General features: G+C 34.2%; 1 protein-coding gene across 19 annotated transcripts in view; it reads left to right on the top strand.

The window, feature by feature from the left end:
- LOC107074551 (uncharacterized) overlaps nt 1–27,835 on the top strand; it is a 75,766-nt gene extending 47,931 nt beyond the window's left edge. For 10 of the 19 annotated variants that reach the window (XM_089175133.1, XM_089175123.1, XM_089175122.1 and 7 more), the window contains 9 exons: nt 540–781; nt 863–917; nt 1,307–1,534; nt 3,159–16,673; nt 17,557–17,625; nt 18,921–20,231; nt 21,690–21,915; nt 23,123–23,218; nt 24,874–24,930. In XM_089175133.1, the coding sequence (XP_089031259.1) occupies nt 540–781; nt 863–917; nt 1,307–1,534; nt 3,159–16,673; nt 17,557–17,625; nt 18,921–20,231; nt 21,690–21,915; nt 23,123–23,218; nt 24,874–24,880 (15,749 nt within the window). In that variant the 3' untranslated portion in view covers nt 24,881–24,930. Of the gene's footprint in view, nt 1–539; nt 782–862; nt 918–1,306; nt 1,535–3,158; nt 16,674–17,556; nt 17,626–18,920; nt 20,232–21,689; nt 21,916–23,122; nt 23,219–24,873; nt 24,953–25,044 lie in introns of those variants that run through there. The other 9 variants (XM_089175138.1, XM_089175131.1, XM_089175124.1 and 6 more) reach the window with 8 other exon arrangements.
- The last annotated feature ends 27 nt before the right edge of the window (nt 27,836–27,862 follow it).

Genomic DNA, 27,862 nt, shown 5'->3' with positions numbered 1-27,862 from the left:
ACAATTTTTTAAACGAATTATTTTTAAAAGTGCGTTTATTTGAAAAGAATATTTCTAAATATAATTACGTCGGTTATAGAAAATGATTTTCTAAATATAAATATTCATATATATATAGAGTGAGTGGTTTAGAAAACAAAATTTCTAAATACTAAACGTATATACTCGTACGTATTATTTATTTCGTGAATTTGTACTAATTATTACATTGCTATAAATAGTTGTTACGTAGTTATACTTATAAAAAATATTATATGTATACACATGCATGTCTTATAATATAATACAAACGTAGAGATCTCGAAAGAAAAAGTTAAAGAAATTATAACGAAAGAGTATATAAACTTAATTTAAACAATTAAAAAAAAAAAGCAATCATTCAATTAATTATTTTCTGCTTTCCTTTTAGCTATAAGACTTTTTCGATAAACTTTGATCCTTGTTTTTTTTTGTAATCTCATACGAACGCGCAAACATGATCTATATTAAGATGATGGAGCTTCGAACCTCGTGATCCTACATAAATATTCTTTTTATAGGAAATACTTTAGAAAAAGCACTCCAGAAGATTGGCCGAGAAGATATTGTAAACAAATGTATATTTAACGTAGAACTAATCACTGACGATGTCGAAAAAGCAGTAGCAAGGGTTCGGTTAGATCAGCCAGGTTTTGACTCCTTGAAAGAGGAATTAGGACCTTCCAGAGACACATCTCTTCGACGTGATGCAACTATGGATCCAAAAATGGATCCTGATTATGAGGAACCAGATAGAATGAAGGTATGCAATATTATCTATACAATCCATGCATACCATTGCAATGTATCAGATATATTATAATCAAATATGATTCAATTCTAGGAATCTGAATCCGTAGAAGAGCTTAGTAACACCGGTCATTTGCAGGATAAACGATGTAAGTAAAAATTTATTAATAGTGATAGCAAAAGTGTATGAAAGAAATAATATCTATTTTTATAATTAAATTTCATTATAGTATATTTATGATTATATACACATTTCTCTTTTTGTTATTTAAAATATTACATTATACATTTTTTTTTATAATAATTACTTAAGAATAGCAGTAGAGAAAGAGATCTGAATTTTTGCAAAGTAATATAATAGTGATTATAGAAACAATACAATGCACGTTAAGCAATAGTAATTTTAATTATGATTCGTGTTATATTTCATTGTTCATTATGCATCACTTAGCTGATGAATCACGTCATATTTAAAAACATATTTTAACACGTTATATTTCGGCTCTTCGTTCACAACACGTTTCTCCGCACTTAACAGCCAAGCAGCATGTCACAATCGCAAATGGCACTGTATTCAACGGAACCTCGACCCCCATCAAAAATAAATATGCAAGCGATGAAAAAGAATTGGGAGATATGATGGCCGATTTCATTGAACATAAATGTCACATTACCGACACGATGAGTAAAAAGTCACGCGACGAGCTCGACGACGAAGAAATTAAACGAAAAAGGGTGATTGACGACGCTAATAAAATAGTTTCTGGTAAGTGACTTAGTGTATTATTTCTAAATCTGGTGGGTTGAGGGGCCGGGGGGCCGTGCTTTTTATCTGCAAAAAGGATAATATTATAATTAAAAGGATATACGACAAGCTATCGATGAGCACCTACTTATTTCATTCAAACTTTCGCAGCATGTTTAGCCCAATACGATAACGCACGCTTCTTTCTAAAGTATCGATTTATTTTATTAACTATTTACTATTTCGAAATAGATTATTAATGTATACAAATTTTCTGGTATCATCAAAATTGTTAACTACAACTATACATATTCATTTGTAAATATATATATTTATTAATGTACTACACAATTAAAAATAATCCAATCTTTTAATAGCTAATAATTCATTTTTAGTAATAAATAATTAAATGAAAATAATACGTATCGACACTTTTAACGCACTGAATAGCACGTTATCGTTTTATTATTTTCTGTGTAATGAGAATGAAAGGTATATTCTCAATTTTCTTTAATTTTTATCCACGAATGGTGCCATCTCATAACGGATTATGTTTTTATATTGTATGATCGTAATAGATATTTTGAAAAGAACATAATTTGTCTGTTTTTAAAGTGAAAATTTAGTTTTTTATACGAAGAACAAATTTGAATACTATCTTATCGCTCAAATAATAAACCAATTTATATTTAAATATGTGCAAAACGCGCCGATACATTCGCATTCTAGTGCACTAAACGGTTACCATCTTGTCTTTTTAATTTTACTCACAGGTTCCGGACGCCGCTGTGGATATCTTCATATTTCAGCTTGCTTATCTTTCTTAATAAGTAATGATTTATTTAATTTGCCTTTCGATCGACATTTCATATATATGTATATATCGTATATAACTATACGATTTTTTTTAACATAATCCATTTAATCATTTCGCTAATACATTTTCTCTAGTCTTCAACACATTCCTAGCAATTTGTTTCAGCAAGATTATGCTACAATTATTTGGCGATGCATGAACAGTCAAAATGTGTGTGGCCTTGTTGTGTGGGCGCACGGAGCAGCCGTCTTTATAGATTATTAGAATAAATAGATATAATTATTTATTAGTAAAGTAAAAGTAGATGAAAATCAAGTAAATACTAGCGTTGTTAAAGTTTACAATAACGAATTATCGTTTAGCAAACGATACGACGCCAAATAAAAAATAATATTATTTATATTTAATTTTTTTTATTTATAATATTTGCCCTCTTTAGGGTTGAGGAATATAATGATACTTTTATAAAAAAGAAATACATAAAATACAATGATTACATCGCACATTTACATTTACCGATCACACAAGAATGCATAGGTATTTACTATATCAGAAATGATGGGTAATGAATAATCAATTATTTATATATTTCATCATCGTCATTCATTGGAAGTAGTTAATGTACTATTATTAATTGAAGGATGGCTGCTCCACAGCACATACACTCTACGCACAATCCACGCGGCAATCTAACCTCTGCTCCAATCAAAGAACAATGACGAACGAGCCGGCTTACACTAATGATGACGCAATATGAACGAATAAAATGTGTTCCTTTACATATGTTACGTTTACAGATGGCTAAAATATATAATACTTAATTAACAGGTGTAATAGCTGATGCAGAGAAAGAAAAGGAGAAGTTAGCGAAGGAAGGGTGGTCGGTGGTTTATGATGATATGCGGGACAGTGAGAAGGTGAGAGGTGCTGTAGGGCAAATTTCATTTAACAAAGAGATAGTTCAAAGTTCAGATCAATTTAGGGATGCGGAGTTAGGTATTATTCTACAACCAAAAGTTAGAGACGATATAGAACCACTGATAATTAAACAAGAACGAGCACACGGTGGGAAAAGGGATCCTAAAAAGCAAATTTCTACCCCAAAACAAACAGGCATTTTAAAGAAGGATACAGTAGTAGAACAACCAGTTGTTAGACAGATTACCATTATAAAAGATATTAAACCCCCGATAGTTACAGTAACTTCCACAGATTCGATCATCTTACCTCAAAGTAAAGCAGAAGTTAGCGAAAAAGAGAAGATGTCCAAGGAAGGTAAAGAAGTTGATGAAAAGTTGTCGCAAGGTGATATCAAAGGGACATCGCAACCAACGAAAGATACCGATAAAAAGATTAAAACGACAGAAATCAAAACTAAAATCGAAATGGATGTTCCGACGAAAAGCAAAGTTGAACAAGATGGAAAATCAATTACCGATAAGCGTCATTCCGCGTATAAGGACGTATATGATGCTCAATATCCTACAAAGAACCTTGAAGAAGAAACGACAAATACGTTGACAAAGGTGAAAGATAAAAGTGGTGGTATATTTTCGGGTATATTTAAAAGTCCCAAATTAAAAAAAGGAAAATCCAAAGATTCAAAAGAGACATCTTTTGATAGCGGAGATGAGGAAAACAAAACTCTCCCAGTATCTGAGGCAGTATCAAAACCTGTAACTACATCTCGCGATAAAACATCTCCAGCACAGAAAGAAACAGTAACTGCCTTATCTGATATCAAACTAACAACTATAAATTTACTGGAGGATGCTAAAAATACTGCTGCTATCTTACATGCATTACCAGAATCAACCGAAAAAAATGGGTCAGTAACAATTCCCGTAGAAGATAAAAAGGACAAATCGTCTATCGAAGTTCGTACTAAGCCACAAGTAGTGTCAGGAGTAAAAGAAAAAATTACGACTATTACGACTGTAGAAACGAAAAAAGAACATGTAAATGGAACGTCAACGATCAAACCAGATCAGATAATAAATTCTGTTGATGAAATAGATAAAAAGATCGAACGAGAGGATAGTAAGAATCTCGAAATAACGTCCAAGAGTAGTCCGATTAAACAAGAAAATGTTCCTAAATCTGACTCAAAGGAATCACCAAAAAAAGAAGATAAGGATGATAGCGAAACAGGTACAACTGGTAAAGAACGTGGCGGTGGTATATTCGGTATATTTAGAAGTCCAAAATTGAAAGATAAAAAAACAAGTAAAGTAAAAGATTCATCGTTTGATTATAGTGACGAAGAACTTAAATCTACGACTGAAAAATTCCTCGAGGAAACACGTAAAGTTGCTGACGAGGATGCTCTTTATATAAGTTACAAGACGGATGATGCAAAACCTACTGCAACAAGTCCAGTAGCTACGTTTAGTGCTCCTACTTACGATAGCTTTGATGTACCAATAGACAAAGTTAGTAGACATTCGTACGATGTAACGGATAAATTGACACCTGAACAAACTCTATCACCAGATAAAAAAACTGATAAAGAAACTGCAGAAGAAAGTAAGGAGAAAGGTAACTTCTTTGGTATATTTAAAAGTCCTAAACTCAAATCTAAAAAGAGAGATCGTAGTACTTCGAAGGAGAGATCGTTCGATAGCGCAGATGAAGATTCTTATAATGCAGACATCAAAACTATGGAACGGTCAAGCAAACCATCGATCCAAAAGGAAGAAGAAAGCCAGGAATCTGGATCAGGAGATGAAGGTAGCAAAGAAAGAAGTGGTGGAATTTTTGGAATGTTTAGAAGTCCCAGATTGCAACGTGGCTCCCGAAGCAAATCTAAAGAAAAAAGTTTACCACCTGAAGTACCGCAAAGTGATTTCAAAGAAACAACAGCCAAGTTTTTGGAAGACACACGAAATACCGCTGGTATAATTAGTGGTTATCAACAATCACATATAATTTCACCGCAAAGTCAAGAGGATAAGACTAAAGAACAAACTCCACCAACCGAAAAGGTACCCAGTGATAAAGCAGATACCACCGCACAAAAAGTTCTAAACGGTATAAAAGATGTAAAAGATGCTGCAGCAAAAGAATTGAAAGAAGATACTAAAGCTGTAAAAGATACGCTTACCGTTGGTGTTGGTACTGCTGTGGATGGTACACAATCAGCGAAAGATAAAGTTGCGAAAGAAACCAAAAAGGCAAAGGACAAAACATCGGGATTCTTCTCGGGTATTTTCAAGGGAGCTAAGCAAACAGTTGAAGACGTATCCGATGATGTTAAAGATTTTGTAGAAGAAACAAAAACCGAGGTAGCAGAGAAAGGAGCTGATGCAAAAGAAGCAGCTGGACAAGCTGTAAAAGCTACAGATGATGCTAAGGATAAACTTGTTGCTGACGTTAAAGATCTGAAAAATAAGACAGTAGCAAAAGGAGCAGATGTAAAGGAAAATACAATTGCTGGTGCAAAAGATATTAAAGATAAGACGGTTGCAGTAACACAGGAGACCAAGGAACAAATAGTGACTATAACAAAAGATACGAAAGACAAAGCAATAACTGGAACATATGATGTCTCCGAGAAAGTAGTAGCTGGAGTAAAGGATGTAAAAGACAAAACAGTAGAAGGAGCCAAAGATCTCACCAAGAAAACAGCAGCTGGTATTAAAGACGTTGAAGATAAGAGTGCTTCAGCTGTTGCAGAAGTAAAAGGTAAAATCGTTTCTAGTGAAAAGACAGCCGCTGATAAAATAGAAACCACAGCTCGCAGAGTTTCAGATAGCGCAAAAGACGCAAAAGATGCTGCAGCAAAAGAACTAAAAGAAGATGCTAAAGCTGTAAAGGGAGTAGTTACCACTGGTGCTGGAGCTGTTGTAGATGCCGCACAGTCAGGAAAAGATAAAGCTACAAAAGAAACGAAGAAAGCTAAAGAAAAAACATCTGGATTCTTCTCAGGAATATTTAAAGGAGCCAAGCATGCAGTAGAAGATGTCTCTGATGATTTTAAAGAATTTTTAGATGAAACTAAAGCTGAAGCTGTCGAAGAAGAGGCACGTGCAAAAGTCGCAGCTGCTAAAGTTGCAAAATCTGTAGATGATGCAAAAGATAAAGCCAAGACTGAAATTAAAGATCTAAAAGATAAAACAGTAACAGAAGTTCAAGAAGTTAAAGATAAAACAGTTGCGAGTGTTAAAGATGTGAAAGGCAAAGTGATAAATGGAGCAGAAGAAATTGCTGGGAAATCAGTAGCTGAAGTAAAAGATGCCAAAGACAAAACGCTAGAAAAAGCAGAAAGTATCAAGCATAAGGCAGAAACTAAAGTAAAAGATGCCCGAGATAAAGCTGACAAAACTGCTGATAAAGTAGAATCTAAAGCACAAGAACTAAAAGATGGCGCAAGCGATTTGAAAAACGCTGCGATAAAAGAATTAAAAGAAGATGCAAAAGCTGTGAAAGGTGCACTTTCCACTGGTGTTGATACTGTTGTAGACGCGGCCCAGTCAGCGAAAGACAAATCTGAGAAAGAGACTAAAAAAGCTAAAGATAAAACATCTGGATTTTTCTCAAGTATTTTCTGGGGATCGAAGAGCTCAGTTGATGATGCGTCCGATGATGTTCAACAGTTTTTGGATAAGACCAAAAGTGAAGCTGAAGAAGAAAAAGAACGAGCGAAAGAAGCTGCATCACGAGCGGTAAAATCTGTAGATAATGTAAAAGACAAAGCCGTTGCTGAAATTAAAGATGTAAAAGATAAAACAGTAGAAGGAGTAAAAGATGCAAAAGAAAAAACAGTAGCTGGTGTTAAAGATGCAACAGATAAAACTGTAACTGCTACGCAAGATATCAAAGAGAAAATTGTGACTAGTGTTACAGATGCTACAGGACAAGCAGCAAGTAAAGCTAGTGACGTTAAGGAAAAAGTAGTAACTGATGCAAAAGATGTTAAAGATAAATCAAAAGAGAAAGTAAAGGATATGACGGAGAAAACAGTGGAAGTCATCAAAGATGGGAAAGATAAGACAGCTGCTGTAGCTAAAGATGCAGGCGAAAAAATAATGTCTGGTGGTAAAGAAGCTGTGGTTAAAGTAGAAACTGCAGCCCACGAAGTTGCTGATGGTGCTAAACATGCAAAAGATGCAGTAGCAAAAGAATTAAAAAAAGACACCGAAGCTGTGAAAGGTGCTATAAGCAGTAGCACTGATACTCTTGTGGACACAGCTAAATCAGCTAAAGATAAAACTGCGAAAGAAACTAAAAAAGCTAAAGACAAAACTTCTGGATTTTTCACAGGTGTTTTTAAGGGAGCTAAGCACTCAATCGATGATATTTCTGTAGATGTAAAAGACTTTTTGGACAGGACGAAAGCTGAAGCTGCAGAAGAAGAGGAACGTGCTAGAGAAGATGCTGCAAGAGCTTCTAAATCTTTGGCTGAAGCAAAAGACAAGACAATTTGTGGACTTCAAGATGCTAAGGAAAAAACGGTAACTGCTGTTAAAGATGCAAAGGATAAATCAGTAGCTGCAACACAAGTCGTCAAAGATAAAGTAGTGTGTAGCACTGAAGATGCTAAAAACGAAGTTAAAAGTAAGGCACATGATTTAACGGATAAAGCAGTAACTGGTGTAAAAGATGTTAAAGAGAAAACAGTTGAAGGAGTGTCACATATTGCTGAGAAAACTACAGATGGTGTAAAAGATTTAAAAACTAAAGCAGCTTCTGTTGTTACAGCAACAGGTGACAGTGTTATTTCAGGTGGGAAAAAAGTTACTGATAAAATAAAAACCACAACTCACAGTGTAGCAGAGACTACTAAAGATGCAAAAGATGCTGCAGCGAAGGAAATTAAAAAAGATGCTGAAATCGTCAAAGGTGCTGCAATTGCTGGAGCTGATGCTGTTGTGGATGGTGCTCAGTCAGCAAAAGATAAGGCTGCAAAAGAAACCAAAAAAGCTAAAGAAAAAACATCTGGATTTTTATCGGGAATATTTAAAGGAGCTAAACACGCAGTTGATGATGCTTCTGAAAATGTGAAAGAATTTATTGAAGATACAAAAGCTGAGGCAGTTGAAGAAAAAGAACGTGGAAAGAAAGCTGTTTCCGAAGCTACTAAATCTGCAATAGATACAAAAGATAAAATCGCAGTTGAGGTTAAAGTTCTAAAAGATAAAACAGTAGCAGAAGTACACGATACTAAAGAGAAAACTGCAGATGCTGTTAAAGATGCAAGAGATAAAACAGTAGCTACATCTCTAGACGTCAAAGAGAAAGTAGTTTCTGACGTTAAAAACGTTAAAGACAAAGCAGTAAGCAAAGTACATGATACCACACATCAGGTAGTAATTGGTGTAAAGGATGCAAAAGAAAAAATAACTGATGGAATAAAAGATGCAACAGATAAAACAACTATTGGTATAAAGGACGTCAAAGATAAAACTGTTAAAGCAGCTGCAGTAGCTGGAGACACTATTGTGTCTGGAGGTAAAAAAGTTATTGGAAAAGCAGAAACTACAGCTCACGAAGTTTCGGAAAAAGCAATAGATACGAAAGATGCAGTAGCCAAAGAATTGAAAGAAGACACCGAAGCTGTGAAAGGTGCAATAAGCACTGGTACTGATACTCTTATTGACACAGCCAAGTCAGCTAAGGATAAAACTGCAAAAGAAGCTAAAAAAACTAAAGACAAGACCTCCGGATTTTTCTCGGGTATTTTTAAAGGAGCAAAGCACTCAATCGATGATATTTCTGTAGATGTAAAAGACTTTTTGGACAGGACGAAAGCTGAAGCTGCAGAAGAAGAGGAACGTGCTAGAGAAGATGCTGCAAGAGCTTCTAAATCTTTGGCTGAAGCAAAAGACAAGACAATTTCTGGATTTCAAGATGCAAAGGAAAAAACAGTAGCCGGTGTTAAAGATGCAAAAGACAAAACAGTAGGTGCAACGCAAGACATCAAAGATAAAGTAGTATCGGTCACTAAAGATGCTAAAGATACAGCGGAAAGTAAAATAAGTGATATTACACATGTAGCAGCTATTGATGTGAAGGAAGCAAAAGGAAAGACAATTGAGGCAGTACAAGATGTAAAGGAAAAAACTGCTGCAGGCATAAAGAATATCAAGGATAAAACTACTCTTGCAGCATCAGAAGTGAAAGATAAAATAGTTTCTGATACTAAAATGACGGTTGATAAAGTTGAAAAAACAACAGAAAAGGCTGCAGATGATACTAAAGATTCGAAGGATAGTCTAGAAAAAGAATTTAAAAAAGATAAAGAAATCTTAAAGGATACTGTTATAACCGATACTGAAAATGTTATAAAATGTGCTCAATCAGCAACAGAAAAAGCTGCAAAAGAAACGAAGAAATCAAAAGACAAAGCAACTGGTTTCTTTTCGGGTATTTTAAAGGGAGCTAAGAACGCAGTAGAAGATATCTCTGGAGATATTAAAGAATTTGTTGAAGAAACCAAGGCCGAAGCTGCTGAAGAAGAAGTGCGAGCAAAAGATGCAGCGGCTAAAGCTGAAAAATTAGTAGATAATGTAAAAGACAAAGCCGTTGCTGAAATTAAAGATGTAAAAGATAAAACGGTAGAAGGAGTAAAAGATGCAAAAGAAAAAACAGTAGCTGGTGTTAAGGATGCAACAGATAAAACTGTAACTGCTACGCAAGATATCAAAGAGAAAATTGTGACTAGTGTTACAGATGCTACAGGACAAGCAGCAAGTAAAGCTAGTGACGTTAAGGAAAAAGTAGTAACTGATGCAAAAGATGTTAAAGATAAATCAAAAGAGAAAGTAAAGGATATGACGGAGAAAACAGTGGAAGTCATCAAAGATGGGAAAGATAAGACAGCTGCTGTAGCTAAAGATGCAGGCGAAAAAATAATGTCTGGTGGTAAAGAAGCTGTGGTTAAAGTAGAAACTGCAGCCCACGAAGTTGCTGATGGTGCTAAACATGCAAAAGATGCAGTAGCAAAAGAATTAAAAAAAGACACCGAAGCTGTGAAAGGTGCTATAAGCAGTAGCACTGATACTCTTGTGGACACAGCTAAATCAGCTAAAGATAAAACTGCGAAAGAAACTAAAAAAGTTAAAGACAAGACTTCTGGATTTTTCTCGGGTATTTTTAAAGGAGCCAAGCACTCAGCTGAGGATGTTTCCGCAGATGTAAAGGAGTTTTTGGAAAAGACAAAAGCTGAAGCTGCAGAAGAAGAGGCTCGTGCTAAAGAAGCTGCTTCTCAAATGGAAAAATCGTTTGATAACGCTAAAGAAAAAGTTGTTGCAGATGTCGAACATATAAAAGATAAAACAATGGAAGGTGTAAAAAATGGTAAGGAGAAAACAGTTGCTGGTGTTAAAGATACGAAGGAAAAAACTGTAGCTGGTGTTCAAGATGTAAAAGATAAAGGTGTAGCAACGACTCAAGATATCAAAGAAAAAATTGTTACCACTGTTACAGATGCTACAGGAAAAGCAGCAAGTAAAGCTAGTAATGTTACAGAAAAAGTAGTAGCTGATGTGAAGGACGTAAAAGATAAATCAAAGGAAAAAGTAAAAGACATGACGGAGAAAACAGTTGAAGTCATCAAAGATAAAAAAGATAAAACAACTGCTGTAGCTAAAGATGCAGGCGAAAAAGTAATGTTTGGCGGAAAAGCAGCTGCTACCGAAGTAGAAACTACAACGCGCGCAGTTGCTGAAGGTGCTAAACATGCGAAAGATACAGTAGCAAAAGAATTAAAAGAAGATGCCGAAGCTGTGAAAGGTGCAATAAACACTGGTACTGATACTCTTGTGGACACAGGTAAATCAGCTAAAGATAAAACTGTGAAAGAAGCTAAAAAAGCTAAAGAGAAGACCTCTGGATTTTTCTCGGGTATTTTTAAAGGAGCTAAGCATTCAGCTGAGGATGTTTCCGCAGATGTAAAGGAATTTTTGGATAAGACTAAAGCTGAAGCTGCAGAAGAAGAAGCACGTGCTAAAGAAGCTGCTTCTCGAATGGAAAAATCGTTTGATGACGCAAAAGAAAAAGTTGTTGCAGGGGTGAAAGATCTAAAAGATAAAACAATAGAAGAAGTAAAAGATGCTAAGGAGAAAACGGTTGCGGGTGTTAAAAATGCGAAGGAAAAAACTGTAGCTAGTGTTAATGATACGAAGGAAAAAACTGTAGCTGGTGTTCAAGATGCAAAAGATAAAGTTATTACCGCTGTTACAGATACTACAGGAAAAGCAGCAAGTAAAGCTAGTGACATTAAGGAAAAAGTAGTAACTGATGCAAAAGATGTTAAAGATAAATCAAAAGAGAAAGTAAAGGATATGACGGAGAAAACAGTGGAAGTCATCAAAGATGGGAAAGATAAGACAGTTGCTGTAGCTAAAGATGCAGGCGAAAAAATAATGTCTGGTGGTAATGAAGCTGTGGTTAAAGTAGAAACTGCAGCCCACGAAGTTGCTGATGGTGCTAAACATGCAAAAGATGCAGTAGCAAAAGAATTAAAAAAAGACACCGAAGCTGTGAAAGGTGCTATAAGCAGTAGCACTGATACTCTTGTGGACACAGCTAAATCAGCTAAAGATAAAACTGCGAAAGAAACTAAAAAAGTTAAAGACAAGACATCTGGATTCTTCTCGGGTATTTTTAAGGGCGCCAAGCACACAGTTGAAGATACTGCCGATGAGGTTCAAGAGTTCTTAAGCAAAACAAAATCAGAAGCTGAAGACGAAAAAGCACGTTCTAAAGAAGCCGCATCTCAAGCCGAAAAATCTATTGATAGAGTAAAAGACAAAATCGTTACTGGAGTTAAAGATGTAAAAGATAAAACGGTAGAAGGAGTAAAAGATGCAAAAGAAAAAACAGTAGCTGGTGTTAAAGATGCAAAAGATAAAACTTTAACTACTACGCAAGATATCAAAGAAAAAATTGTGACTAATGTTACAGATGCTACAGGAAAAGCAGCAAGTAAAGCTTGTGACGTTAAGGAAAAAGTAGTAACTGATGCAAAAGATGTTAAAGATAAATCAAAAGAGAAAGTAAAGGATATGACGGAGAAAACAGTGGAAGTCATTAAAGATGGAAAAGATAAAACAACTGCTGTAGCTAAAGATGCAGGCGAGAAAGTAATGTCTGGCGGAAAAGCAGCTGCTGCCAAAGTAGAAACTACAATGCACGCAACTGCTGATGGTGCTAAACATGCGAAAGATGTAGCAGTAAAAGAATTGAAAGAAGATGTCGAATCTGTAAAAGGTGCAATAAGCACTGCTACTGATACCCTTGGAGATACAGCGAAATCAGCTAAAGAATCAACTGTGAAAGAAGCTAAAAAAGCTAAAGATAAGACATCAGGATTTTTCTCTGGTATTTTTAAAGGAGCCAAACACACAGTTGACGACGCTTCTGATGATGTTCAAGAATTCTTAAACAAAACAAGAGCTGAAGCAGAAGAAGAAAAAGCGCGTGCTAAAGAAGCTGCTTCAAGTGTTGCTAAATCTATAGAAGATGCGAAAGAGAAGACTGCAGCTGGATTACAAGATTGTAAGGAGAAAATTATAACCGCTGTTAAAGATCCAAAAGGTAAAACTGTTTCTACCACGAAAGACATCAAAGAGAAAATTGTATCTGATACTAAAGATCAAGATATCACCGGAAAAGTGGTATCTGATGTAAGGAATGCAAGGGACGTAACAATTGAAGGAGTCCATGGTCTTACGGAAAAAGTAGCGATTGAATTGAAGGATGTTAAGAATAAAGCTTCTGTAGCAGTTACAGACGCAGAAGATAAAATTAAGACTGGAAAAAAGAAAGCAGCTGATAAAGTAGAAACTGCAGCTCATGAAGTGACGGATGGAACGAAACATGCGATGGATGCCGTAACGAAAGAACTGAAAGAAGATGCTGAAGCTGTAAAAGACTCATTTTCCTTCGCTGCTGGTGCTATAGCAAGTGATGCACAATCAGCAGAAGATAAAGCTGCAAAAGAAACCAAAAAAGCGAAAGATAAAACATCTGGATTCTTTTCGGGCATAATTAAAGGAGCTAAACACGCTGTTGAAGAAGTTTCTGAAGATGTTAAAGAATTTTTGGCAGAGACGAAAGTTGAAGCTGCTGAAGAAGAGGAGCGCGCGGAAGAAGATGCATTACGTACTTCAAAATCTGTACAAGATACAAAAAATAAGATCGCAGAAAATACTAAAGAATTAAAGAATAAAACAGTTACAGAAATGCAAGCTGTAAAGGACAAGACAGTATCTGCTGTTAAAGATGGACAGGATAAAACAATTGCTACAACGCAAGATGTCAAAGAAAAACTAGTTTCTAGCACTAAAGATGCTAAAGACGAAACAATAAGTGGATTACAGGATATTACAGGAAAAGTTATAGTTGGTATAAAAGACGTGAAAGATAAAGTAGATTCAGCAGTTGTTAAGGCAGAAGGTGAAATTTTATCTGATGGAAAGGAAGTTGGTGATAAAATGAAAGTAACAGCACATGACTTTACAGAAGGTGCAAAAGATGTAAAGGATACTCTTGTAAAAGAAGGTAAAAAAGACGCTGAAGTCTTACAAGGTGCCGCTATAGCTGGAGCTGATACTGTTGTGGATGGTAGTCAATCAGCAAAAGAAAAAGTTGCAAAAGGAACAAAGAAAGCTAAAGAGAAAACATCAGGATTTTTCTCTGGTATATTCAAGGGAGCGAAACAAGCTGTTGAAAATGTCTCTGATGATTTTAAGGAATTTTTAGATGAAACTAAAGCCGAAGCTGCCGAAGAAGAAGCACGTGTTAAAGAAACAGCTGCCAAAGCTGCAAAATCTATAGATGATGTAACGGATAAAGCCGAGACTGAAATTAAAGATCTAAAAGATAAAATGGTAGAAGGAGTAAAAGATGCAAAAGAAAAAACAGTAGCTGGTGTTAAAGATGCAAAAGATAAAACTGTAACTACTACGCAAGATATCAAAGAGAAAATTGTGACTAGTGTTACAGATGCTACAGGACAAGCAGCAAGTAAAGCTAGTGACGTTAAGGAAAAAGTAGTAACTGATGCAAAAGATGTTAAAGATAAATCAAAAGAGAAAGTAAAGGATATGACGGAGAAAACAGTGGAAGTCATCAAAGATGGGAAAGATAAGACAGCTGCTGTAGCTAAAGATGCAGGCGAAAAAATAATGTCTGGTGGTAAAGAAGCTGTGGTTAAAGTAGAAACTGCAGCCCACGAAGTTGCTGATGGTGCTAAACATGCAAAAGATGCAGTAGCAAAAGAATTAAAAAAAGACACCGAAGCTGTGAAAGGTGCTATAAGCAGTAGCACTGATACTCTTGTGGACACAGCTAAATCAGCTAAAGATAAAACTGCGAAAGAAACTAAAAAAGCTAAAGACAAAACTTCTGGATTTTTCACAGGTGTTTTTAAGGGAGCTAAGCACTCAATCGATGATATTTCTGTAGATGTAAAAGACTTTTTGGACAGGACGAAAGCTGAAGCTGCAGAAGAAGAGGAACGTGCTAGAGAAGATGCTGCAAGAGCTTCTAAATCTTTGGCTGAAGCAAAAGACAAGACAATTTGTGGACTTCAAGATGCTAAGGAAAAAACGGTAACTGCTGTTAAAGATGCAAAGGATAAATCAGTAGCTGCAACACAAGTCGTCAAAGATAAAGTAGTGTGTAGCACTGAAGATGCTAAAAACGAAGTTAAAAGTAAGGCACATGATTTAACGGATAAAGCAGTAACTGGTGTAAAAGATGTTAAAGAGAAAACAGTTGAAGGAGTGTCACATATTGCTGAGAAAACTACAGATGGTGTAAAAGATTTAAAAACTAAAGCAGCTTCTGTTGTTACAGCAACAGGTGACAGTGTTATTTCAGGTGGGAAAAAAGTTACTGATAAAATAAAAACCACAACTCATAGTGTAGCAGGGACTACTAAAGATGCAAAAGATGCTGCAGCGAAGGAAATTAAAAAAGATGCTGAAATCGTCAAAAGTGCTGCAATTGCTGGAGCTGATGCTGTTGTGGATGGTGCTCAGTCAGCAAAAGATAAGGCTGCAAAAGAAACCAAAAAAGCTAAAGAAAAAACTTCTGGATTTTTCTCTGGTATAATTAAAGGTGCTAAACAAGCGGTAGGTGAAGTGTCTGATGATTTCAAAGAGTTCTTGGATGAAACGAAAGCCGAAGCTTCTGAAGAAGAAGCACGTGCTAAAGAAGCTGCAGCGCTTACGTCTAAGGCTGTAGATGAAGCAAAAGATAAAACTGTTACAGGTGTAAAAGACTTGAAGTATAAAGCAGTATCTGGAGTACACGATGCTGAACGAAAGATCGTTTTTGATGTTACTGATGTAAAAGATAAAAGTTCAGCAAAAATAAAAAACATTAATGAAAATATTATAGAAGGTACACAGGTAATTACAGAACAAGTTGTCGATGGCCTTAAAGACACCAAGAATAAGTCTAAGGCCGCAGCTAAGGACATTAAAGCAAAAACTGAATCGAAAGTATCTAATATCGTACAGAAAGCAGACGACTTTACAGTTTCTGCAAGTGAACATTTTCTTCCTTCTGGATCAACAACGGAAAAACTAACAACTGGTGGTAGTAGTATTGCTGATAGTACTCAAAAAGCAAAGGAAACAACTACTAAAGAGGAAAAGAAAATTAAAGAGAAAGGATCTGGATTTCTGTCTGGTATAATTAAAGGTGCCAAACATGCAATGGAAGAAGTCACCGGTGATGTGAAAGAATTCTTTGAAGAAACCAAAGCCGAAGCTGCAGCTGAAGAGGCGCGAGCAAAGGAAGCTGCAACGCGTTCAGTTAAACTTGCAAAAGATTCGAAGGATATAACTGCAGATGCTATCAAGGATACAAAAACGAAGGCAGAGACCAAAGTATCTGATGCTGGACACAAAATTACAAGTGTTACCACTGCTTCTAGGGATTATTTCCTTCCCAAGGAATCTGAAGATAGACGAAAAATAAATGAACAACTTGGAGGTAGAACGACCACGATTATAAGTAGTGAAATAATTTCTCCTGCGCAAGGAGTTTCTGCACCAGAGGGCTACGGTTTTTCAACATCTACATTTGATCCCAAACCTGATATTAATACAGTTAGTTTCACTGTTAGCGGTAATCAGGACTTGGTATCACGGGATAGATCGAAAAAGATTTCGCGCATTCCACAACGTATTAGTACTTCTCCGGATGACAGAACTGAACAGCTAAGTACAAATTTGGGTTCAGGTAGAGTAGTTGTAATATCTAGTGAATCAGAGCACCTTGAACCTCACACAAGACAATCCGTCACCACAGTCGTAACAAAGTCTGTGCGGACGGCAGCAACACCACCACCCAGTCTCGCCGAGTTCACTGACAGTAGAATCGAAGGTATCTTGCAATAATTGCGTTATTCAAATTATATTCCAGCTGTGTGTAACATAATTAATTATGTTGTTGCTTTTCTCTGTAACTTCAGTTTTAATAGTTATACAAAAACGTGCAAACTAGTCGTGCACTTTCATTATTTATAATCAACTCTAACTTTCTAATCTAAATCACTTTCAGTCCACTAATGTTACCAACTTGTTATTTATAGGTAATACATTCGTACGAAAAAATATAGAGAGGAGAATGGAATGATCGTTTTTACATTATTTCAGATTATACACGTTAAACAATAATAATAATAATAATAATAATAATAATAATAATAATAATAATAATAATAATATTCTTACGCATATATTTATTGCTAATTTGATTATTTACATTTCCATTAAATTTGTATCAGTTCATAATCTTTAATCGGAAGATAATACTTTGGGGTACGAATGTGTTCGAAAGATATACTTGATTGGTGAAGAAGTATAACAATTTACGCGTTTTTATTTACTGCGCTGAAGCCAGTATTATATTTCTCTTGTTTTAACATTTATTTAATGCATGTTTCCAGGTTTTCCATACAATAAGTTATATTATTATCAACTATTTCATCACATCATATAAAATAATTTTTTTCATATTTGTTAAGTGTAACAGACTTTATTTGCAAGTCCTTATTTTTTTTCGTTATAATATATAACATACAATTCACATACTCTTTATTCCGTAATTTATTTCATTGGATTAACAGGACACCACAACTATAGAGAAGCATGACCAAGGTATACCATGCAGGGAAACATCATTCATCTAATCTTTGTTACTTCATTGCTTTCAATGTTAATTTGATTTATGTGTCAATATTTAAATAACATTTCTCATTTTACAGATGTAACAGAAGAAGCAACAAGACGAGCACAAAACCTAGTTCAACAAACATATTCTGTGACAAAACCAGGTAAAGTGGAAGTAACAGAAACGCAATAATCACGAACACAGATCACAGGTCAAAAATCAATGTATTAGCAAATTCTATTTTGGTGCCCTCATTTATATTTAGCTTTATCTTCCATAGTTAGCACCTGCCGACGCTTTCACACTAACGGATACTGTGCGCATGTTTCTTACTAAATATTTACCAGTATCTCCCCAAGAGAGTATACATGTAAATTTGAATAACACATTGCTGTAATTTAGATACTATAGTGGTTTATATGCAACAAGAAAATGGTCATTAATCTATTGAGTGGTAATCTGTTGAAAGAGTAAATATAATTTATAACTTCTGTGATTTACAATAAGTAATTTCATAAATATATAATAGAGACTGTCAGGTAAATAATGGTACAAGAGAGCAAGAGGTGATTCTATATAAAGAACTAAATCGAAAATGTTAAATAAAATTTGTTCGTATAAGGTTTTCAAGGAAAATAAGTTTAATAATTTAACTGAGCTTGCAACTTTAAAAACTAAAAACTTTGTTCGATAAACAGAAGAGTAGAACCAATACAAAAAAATATTATCATACTGACAACGTACTAAAATATATTAAGAAGAAATACATTAAAAACTCTCCGAAATAAAACCTTGTATGAACCAATTTGATTTTACATTTTTGATTTAGTTTTTTATGTAGAATCAACTCCTGTTTGCATGTACCATCAGTTACAGGACACTCTGTATATTCTAAAGTATTTGAACTTGTTTTCTTTTAGAAGTATTTATTAAAAGAATTTCATATCCTTACTTATATAATATAACAATAATTAAAATATCTTTTCCTATATCCTTAGTCAAATGAATTGTAACTATTATATAAAGTAAAAATCTTGTATCTTCTAATACTACACGCGAAAGCTTTTTTAATTTATTAAAACGTATATTTTACTGCGAGTAAATTTTGTAATGGTCCGTTTTAGTAAGATTCAAGCGTCACAATTAGACACTGTTTAATGAGTGTTTTTTTTATAAACAAACTAATCCTGTTCCAGTATTGATACTAACTAAACTTACCGTAGAAGTGCGACGTACACACCCACGTACATGCGGAAACAATGCGCGTGAGCGTGCGTGTGTGCGCGCGCGCCTATTAGAGTGGGTATGCGCGTACACACGCATATGAATGTCAAGCAGACACGCTGAATCTTTAAGTCCAACTCCCTAAGTTGGATTAAAGTGATCAATTCTTAGTGTGTATCAATGTGCTTTATGTCCTTGTTCCTGTTCTTGTCCATGTCCTTTTGGATGGGTCAGGGCATGATTCGGCTGAGATTGATGGGACTGTAGAGAGGCATGCTACTTCTGCTCCAACAAAGCAACCTGTTCCCGCCCCACGTCATTTCACCACCACCAAGTCGTCCGCCAAAGCAGATTTTCGTCTAGATCTTGGAGACGTTTCACGAACACCACATGGTCTTCAAATAAAGAAACCATACGAACGTTCTCCTGAATCACCAGAAAAAAGCAGCCCTAAGTCCAAGATTCCTGTGAAAATAAGGAAACAGATCGAAGACGAAGAGAATCTCAAAATTAGTAAAACCATAGAATCAGATATTCGCAGCCGATCAAAGATGGAATCTCATATTCCTTTGTTAAAATCAGCCGATGTAGTACGTATTACGAAGGATGAATTGTTAGACAAAGATCATACGATTCTATCGCAATTAAATACCAATCGTCCTGTCGACGAAGATAAAGATATTATAGAGACTGAATATTTGACGAAGAAGGAAAACATCGAAATGTATCCATCGAATATATTTGAGTCTGATAAAACTTATACTACAGTGACAACGATCGTGTCTTCCTCGGATCAAACGATCGATCCCGACAAATTAAAGGAACTCATGCAAATGGATGAAGTTTTGAAGACTGTAAAAACGGTAACTACTACGATGGAAATAACAGATTCCGGATATCCTACGGAAATTGTTAAGAGGGAAACTACTAGAATCACCGAAGTTTCCCCTGATCTTAAACAAATTAGCGATGATCAGACTAATATAGGATTAAATACAAGTAACAGTAGTCAAAGTATAAAAACAAACGAAGATGGAACATTCATAGAAAGAGTAACAACAATAAGGCATTTTACTGGGCCCCTTTATTCGGAAAAATTAGGTCAATCGATGTTAGAATCGATGAAAACTGGCGATGATCGATCGGATGATCCATTTTTTTCATCGGACTTGAAGACGTCGGAATGCGAAATTGATAGGGGTTACGGGAAAGCTGGAAAATCGGAAAGCGATGAACGTGACACATGGGCGCAAGCTGCTGCAGCAGAGTACTCTATTAATAATTCCGATCAATGGGAAACGCAGCTATCTTTAGACACGTCACCTGGTTCTGGTAACGGTGACATTTATACAAAGAACGATAGTTCGCGGCACGAATTGAACAGCGACACAGATAGCGATGGTTCACCTAGGCCAAGAAGAAGATCCCCATGCAAGAGACGTACTTTGGGCAGTTCTAGCGGGTCGGACGTAGCACTGCACGAAGGTGCAGAACTGTCCCCATTGGAGGACGACCAAGGTACCGCACTCACAGCTAACCTTCTAAGTAAGCAATGTACGAATCCCGCTAACCAGTTACCTCGGATACGTAATTGCGTCCGTACATAGAGTATTTTATTATATCGGTATGCTTTATTTTTCATTTGCTTTATATTTTTCGCATGTACACGCAATCTCGCACAGGCCTCTCTGTTATTCAACACTGAAATGTAGTTAAGATTTTTGTAGTTCGTTCTAATTTCAACGGTTCACTCTTCTACGGGATGAAGTTGTAACTGGCATATATTTGGACTCTTTATCCCTTCGGATATTTAAAAAGGCGATTGTCGACATTTTCTCTATATTGATCTCATCTTCGAAATAAATATAATACAATAATACTTATCGTTATATCATTCGGTTAGTTACAATATTCTTTTTAGAAGAGAATCTAGTTGGTGCGACACTTGTGGCAACGCTTTTATTACTTTTATTTCTGATATTGAAGTAGTATATGTGCGCGCACTGGTTAGCAATGTCTTAAAAAGGGAACTGCATGACATTAAGTTAGTTAACTGCAAGTCATTAATAATATATGACAATACACTCTACGGTGTATTTTAATATGATGCATTTTACCGTACAAGGTGTAGGGCCGGTATTCGGTATTTGTATGGTGCAAATCTAAAAAATTGCGATTGGTTGTAAAGAAAAACAAAGCTTATGTATCAGGATCACAAACTTATATACGTGTGTGGCTCCTATATTAAATATCATGGGTAAGATATGCGTCCTACGGTGTATTGCTCGGATTAACGTGCTTCGTTATTTGGAAATGTTATCGGTAAAAAAAAGATTTTGCCTTCCTATCGTTGGTCTTTGCTGCGATATGGACAAATTTGTTATGAGGAGCTTCTGGGGCTAATGTATTATCATTGAAAACTCACTTGCAATAAAGGCGTGTCTGTACATTCAATTTTGTGCTCTTGTTATTAGTATAATGAAATGGCAAATACGCTCGAGTAACTTATATTATATTTCGATTATTCACATTTTACAATTCATATTTTTGTTGTGTATTGAAGGTAATTAAAACATTTAATTTCTCATTCAGAATAGATCTATTTGTTTTTGTTTAATAAACTCAAGGCATTTAACAAAAATATTTAACAAGTAAATATAATTCCTATTTCATTAAACAGCTTTCACTATTTCATTAAACATTCGAATATTCATTAGATATCTTTCAAACGAACATATCAATCTAATCAATAAATTATATTTCATTAATATAATATCGTTTCATCGTAAAGAAATTTTTCAAAATAACTTTGGGTAAAACGAAAAGATCGGTTATGTTGTGATTGACATTATACTCGCTTGCTGTTTCTTCATACTAATTATTGGAACGGGAGACATCGTGAAATTAAAAAAAAATTTTTTTTTTAATCAAAATAAAAAAATAAAGCAATTATACAAAAGTCCATAAGCTTGAAAGAAATTTACGAAAGGCATAATCTTTAAGTGACAGAAACAGACAGTACGGTACGATCAGTTTGCTCGAGCATGCAGTGCAGTGTGATAAAGACGAAGCCTAGGACGAAGACTACCGGTAGGACGAGCTGTGCTTGTTGGATGAGCGCAGCAGCTGCTGTATTGATGGTCCTACTAGCAATTTTACTTACCGTGGAGCCACGTACATTCCAGCGTGCCATCTACACTCTCTCTAACAATATCCCGAGGCAAGCTGGGTACGATTATATACCCTTCATTTTATTCTTCTCTATAAAGTAACCACTCAAGTCGAGCTTAAATTTGTAATATTAACTGAAAGTCGATACCACTTATAAAAAAAAAAAAGAAATTTAACATTTCGATGCATCTTTATCGATAAGAAAAAGTTTTCCTATCCGTGAACATATCCCGTATAAAGTGCATATTAAATGAACAAAACTAGATATTCTATTTATATCCTATAGGTGGTTGTAGATACTGAAGATATTTGAATAGCTCGCAATTAAACAGCACGTTGCTACAACGAAAGTACGGTTCCCTACTGATTCGCGCTTTTGTTTACTGCCCAAATTTACTGTCTGCCCGATTTAATAAAATATGTGTCGGCTTAATTCATGGGAAAATTTATATAATCAAATTTAAAAATACGTACATATACGTTGTTTGTATTAACAATTAGATTATTTAGATTGCAGTTACATCCAGTCGATAGTATTATCGATAATCAACTGACATCTCCCGAGGAATACTTTGAACCAAATTTTTAGCATATTCTCCTGATAATGATTTTCATAATTTTTCATTCATTTTTCCTTATAAATGCAGGAAAGTTTCAGTGGTTGTAAAGGTGTTATTCAGACAAAGTTTCGGATAAATATTTGGTCAGTTAGTCATCGTGTCTAGAAAATGTCTGTTACTACATATTGTAATCCTAGTATGACAATAAAACTTATATATTAACGTATATGCATATACAAAACACGCAAGATCATACATTCATACACACATACATACATATAATACAACTTAACCAACACAGGTGTATCCTCTACAATGATATTCTACAATTTACATACATTGAACAGGTAACTTTGATTCTTAAGGCAGGTGCATGGAGAAATAAGGTTTTCAATATATAAAAAATATGCAAGCTTTCTTTTTCTCGTAATTGCCGTCTACTTAAACGATTATTATCAACTGTTTTGCATGGTTTTTTGATTATTAGCACTATTTTTTTCGCATGACATTCCCTATCACTCCTTTGAACGTTATACTCCTGTAGCATCTGATAGTTATGTGTAGTCTTGTGTCTCATCTCAAAAAGCAGATGATTAATAATACATTATTTTCAAGCGTTTTTATCAGCTAGTGCACGTACACATTGAGAAAAGTTCGATACATCTCATTCTCTTAAGCATCCTTTTAGTTCTTTTACCCTTCTAGCTCTTCTGACAATAAGCCACGCAAGATAAAGCTAAAATGTAGAGGGACCAACAATCGTGTTTTTAGTCACGTTAGGATTGTTAGGCGAATCGTCATGTAAGTAAGCCTTTATTTGTGTATATAGTATATACAATAAATATATATATTTATACATATATATACACCTAAATACATAAATGTATACCTACATATATACATAAGAGGATTAAAAATTGCCCATTACAAAATACTCTGGATTAGAAGATCGTTCGAGATCATTGATAATTGACTTTATTATTCTATGCCGAAATAAGTGAGTTTTAACGTGAGAACTAATGTAAATTTTCCTTCTCTTTTCAATAATGCAGGTACAAAACGCTAATGTAATTAGCATATATCAAACGAAAGATCCTAAGCTTGTAGAAATGCACATTTCCTTCGCTAAGTATAGCTAATATAAAGCTTGCAATATAATATTCCAGTATTATTTGACCGTTCGTCTAACAATACTAACTAATGTAGTTAGTACGTGCCCCTTATCAATTTTCGATTAGTATTCTGAGCATATGTGATACAAACAGAGTTAGAAAAGAAAAGAAAAAAAGAGTGTTTCCCTTGGTCGAAAATAGTAAGTAATCAAATTGTTTTCATGGAACAATAAAAAAAAATACTAATTGTATGAAAATTAATACCAACGAAAAGAGACACACTCGATTATTTTTTAAGATTACATCACTCAATGAATATATTTCTATTACGTTAATGTGATGAAGATGTAATTAGATTTCGAGATTTCGCACATTGCACTCTAAATCGTTTGATAGTAGCATTGAAATAAAACAATATCATCGGCTTAATTTCCAGTAGTATCGAATTTCTATTGATGTACTCGTTGTTCTTGCTTCAGTTCGACCGATGAAAACTCCTATTAGATCGTATTACAAAATATACGTACAAACTTATATTTTGATTGTACTGATAATATATTGAGTACTCGTATCTCTTACCAACTAACTGCTAAATGCTTTATTCGGCAGCTTTTATCGGCGCTTTACACGAGCTCGCTGCGTGCAGCACAATTATACTGAGAAAATCATTTGTTTTACTCAGTTTAAATGAGCATTCATTTTTTGAGCGCTGACACGACAGTGCTACTTGCCAATATCTAATATGTATTGGAAGAAAATCATTCTTAAAATACGCGTCTATAATTTCTAAGGATCGTTGTCAACATTAATTCAATTCTAATTTACATAGACTCAATAAAAATAATAAAAATAAAAATAATAATAATAATATAAACTCATTTGCTTACTTATTTATTAATATATAAAAAATAAATTAAAATAAATTTGTTTATTGTCCGTATCATATGGCTCGTCGCACTGGAATATAATAGAAAGTCCGTTTGAATACATCGAGGCAATATCAATCACGTGCAACGTATTTTCCACGAAGTATCTAATTTAAACGTGTCTATAAGAAGCGTTAAAAAATTACTAAAAAGAAAAAAAGAAATTTATAAAAAATTGCATAATGTTTGGCTGGTTGAGCGAAAATGCGTATTATATATTTATTATGTATCGTCAAATGTTTAGCGATGTTGCAACTTTTTTTTTATATGTGTCTAGTATTATTACCCCTTGTTTTTGGGCATGATGTAAAATTGAAAGGTATAAGATTGGTACTTGTCTTCATGTGAACAATCGACATAGCAAAAGTGCTTACACTTTGACAATAAAGTGGTTGACTAATTTTCTTTTGTTACGCAGAATCTGACTTTTTGCAACAAAGCGAGCCAACTTTTGTAGAGACCACAACGACAGAAGTGGATCCCTTAACGCAGGAAAGGTATTCAATTTATTTTACCCGAATTTTTACTTTACGATCTTTTTTATATTTATTTTTTGTATCGATCTTTCAATCGAATTTTATTTTCACAGAATTACGAGAACCGTGCAAGTAGTAACGACGACAACAACGGTACCGATGACAGGTGGCATAGCTGTGACGGACGATTTGCGAGAATCCATGCAGAAAATAGTCGACCAATTTATGACAGAGGAGAGGAAAGGCCAGTGAAGAAGTGAAAGATGAGAAGCTCAATAAAAGGAATAAAATAATAATAATAATATTAATAATAATATATTAATAATAATTATAATAATAATAAAAAAAGAAACAAATTATATCGTCAAAGGGATGTAAAATCTCTCTAACATGGGATTATAATATTCTCTTTCGCGTTGACCTAACGAAACGTCTGTTCTAAGAAAGCACCCCATTCAAATTCAATATCCAATAAAAATACAAGCTCTTCATTCTCGCGGCGACGTTATCCGAGAAATAAATAAGGCATATACTACGTACTATGTATTGTAAGACGTTATATCGTCGCGTCGCTTATGGCCTACGCTTCGAATTTGCTTGCCCTTCCGTTCCGTTTCGTTGCCTTATAATATTTTGCGTTTGAACTCGTAATTATTATTAATAATATATGTATGTATGTATATGTCGTTGCTAGTCCGACTAGCTTTTTGCTAGTCTTCACTATGCCAACCCGTCCACGTACAACGCCTTCTCTCGTGTTGTTCAAAGCAAGATAAGGAAACGAATCGTTTTTGCCTTCAAATAGAAAATTTTTGAGGCAAATCAAAGTTATCGATCGGAAACAACAATAAAAGTCATTTTGAGATGATAACAAAAAAAATTAAGAAAATAATTAAACGAAACGATGAAAAATATAGACGACATTTATCCGAAACGAACGATATTATGCCATGGCGAAAGCAAATACTATATTTATAGTGTATAATAAAATCACGATTTAAATGACGAAATTAAAACGACAGATTTTACATTGCGGCTTTGCTAAATGGTCGCTGGGGAGTCTGCTTTAGCTTTAGAATGACTGTAATGTCTATCTACGCAATACATCGCTTAATTAGAACATTAAACTTCTATTCATATATATATATATTTCCGTCAGTGAATTTCACAGATGATCTTGTTGTCGCTCGTCTCAGAAACGAACTTAACAATAAGTGCACAATAAATTGAAGGATCGAAAAGTCGTTTTTGATTCGATTGACAACGAGAAACGAATGTTTTTATTGATCGAGGCGCAATATAAATGTAACTTATTTAAAAGAATATTTCCTAACAATTTTTAATTATATATATACATATATATAATTTCTTAGCGTAACTTATACAAAATGTACTATTATACAGTTGTAATAATGACAAGATTATAACACGAATATTTTATTTATATAGCAAAAGAAAAGAAAAAAATAAGAGAATAAATCATTGGTATAATGTTAAATGCGTAAAATTTTGAAACGAGAGTAATGTTGTTGGCAATCTGTCCATATGAATTGTATAAAATATAAAAAGAAAAAAGAAACGAGACAGCACGATAATTATAGAAAATATATTGTTTAAATCTATTAGTTTGAATTCGTCTCAATACATAATAAACAATGTTAGCTTTCAATGTACAACACAAATTTGAAGAAAAAAGTAGGGGGGAAAATCATGCATATGTGTATTGAAAGAATGCTACGAATAAGGCGTTCAATTCATATATGATACATTGAATGATATAATTATTACATATACGAAGTTTATAACTTATTACTTATAATGATTGTTAAACTACAATTAATAGACTTGCCTAGAGCCTATTTGACCTAAGGACCAAAGGCACAATCACGCGCGCATTAAAGTGAATTAAATATTATGCTCCAATGTATTGTAACATTTAGTGTAATTTCACAAATGTTGTGATACCGGTTATTTAAACAGTCTGGATAAATCAAACTACGGATTACACCAAAAAAAATGACTATTTTCCATAATTTATGTGCAAACACGTATTAACGTCTGCTAAAGGAAAAACGTTCTCGTAAATACAAGAGTGATTACTATAAAATACTTATTACACAATTCGGGACGACAATTTAAAATAACCCTTTGACGATATTCGATATTTGCTATTTATTCATGCGCGGAAAAGTTATTAAAGAAATAGAACTTTTACAAAAATAAAATTCTATCTAATTCTACCGGCAGATTTTGCGCAACAGCATAATCAAAATGACGATAAAAAAGAACTCCATAAATCGGTAAGTTATATTAGTGTATAAAAATCAAGAACGACGAAGTTATGTCAAAGGGTTAATATCTTCTACTTTGTTATGCATTGTTACAGTAAGTTAAAGAGACCAATTTATAGTATATCATTATTTCTTGTAATATATCTTATATATTACATGATACATAGATTTAAGAAGTATTTAATTTTCAATCTCGCATTAGTAATTTTCACAAATCCCATAATTTTGTACAGTCAACTTTTTCTGAGTAACATGACATGCACGCAATCAGCAATAGCCATTTTACTCTGTGCTATTATACATGTGTCTCTGCTATTTAATATATCATGTGTTAATTTATAATATTGTAAAGTCATTGCACGACATCAACCAAAAAAAGAAGGTACGACGTATATAGCACTGTGTGGTTGAATTATTAATAACAGCATAATAAACAAAATGTTCTAATGAAACTATAATGTATTAAAAAAGAAGAAAAAAACAAGAAGAACGAAGAAGGGCAGAATTCGTTTTGTCTTGTCCTTTTATTAATAGATAAAGCACAAATTATGCTGTAACGTTTCTTGTCATGTTTTAAATCTCATTAAAGTAATAACATTCATTCCATATAGAAGTCTTATACTCTAATATTAATAATAAT

The sequence above is a fragment of the Polistes dominula genome, unplaced genomic scaffold (assembly GCF_049000335.1).
Source record: "Polistes dominula isolate Pdom_NZ unplaced genomic scaffold, Pdom_raw_medaka contig_82, whole genome shotgun sequence".
NCBI lineage: Eukaryota > Metazoa > Arthropoda > Insecta > Hymenoptera > Vespidae > Polistes > Polistes dominula.
Note: the sequence above shows the minus strand (reverse complement) of the source record. Positions and strands in the feature narration are given on the sequence as shown.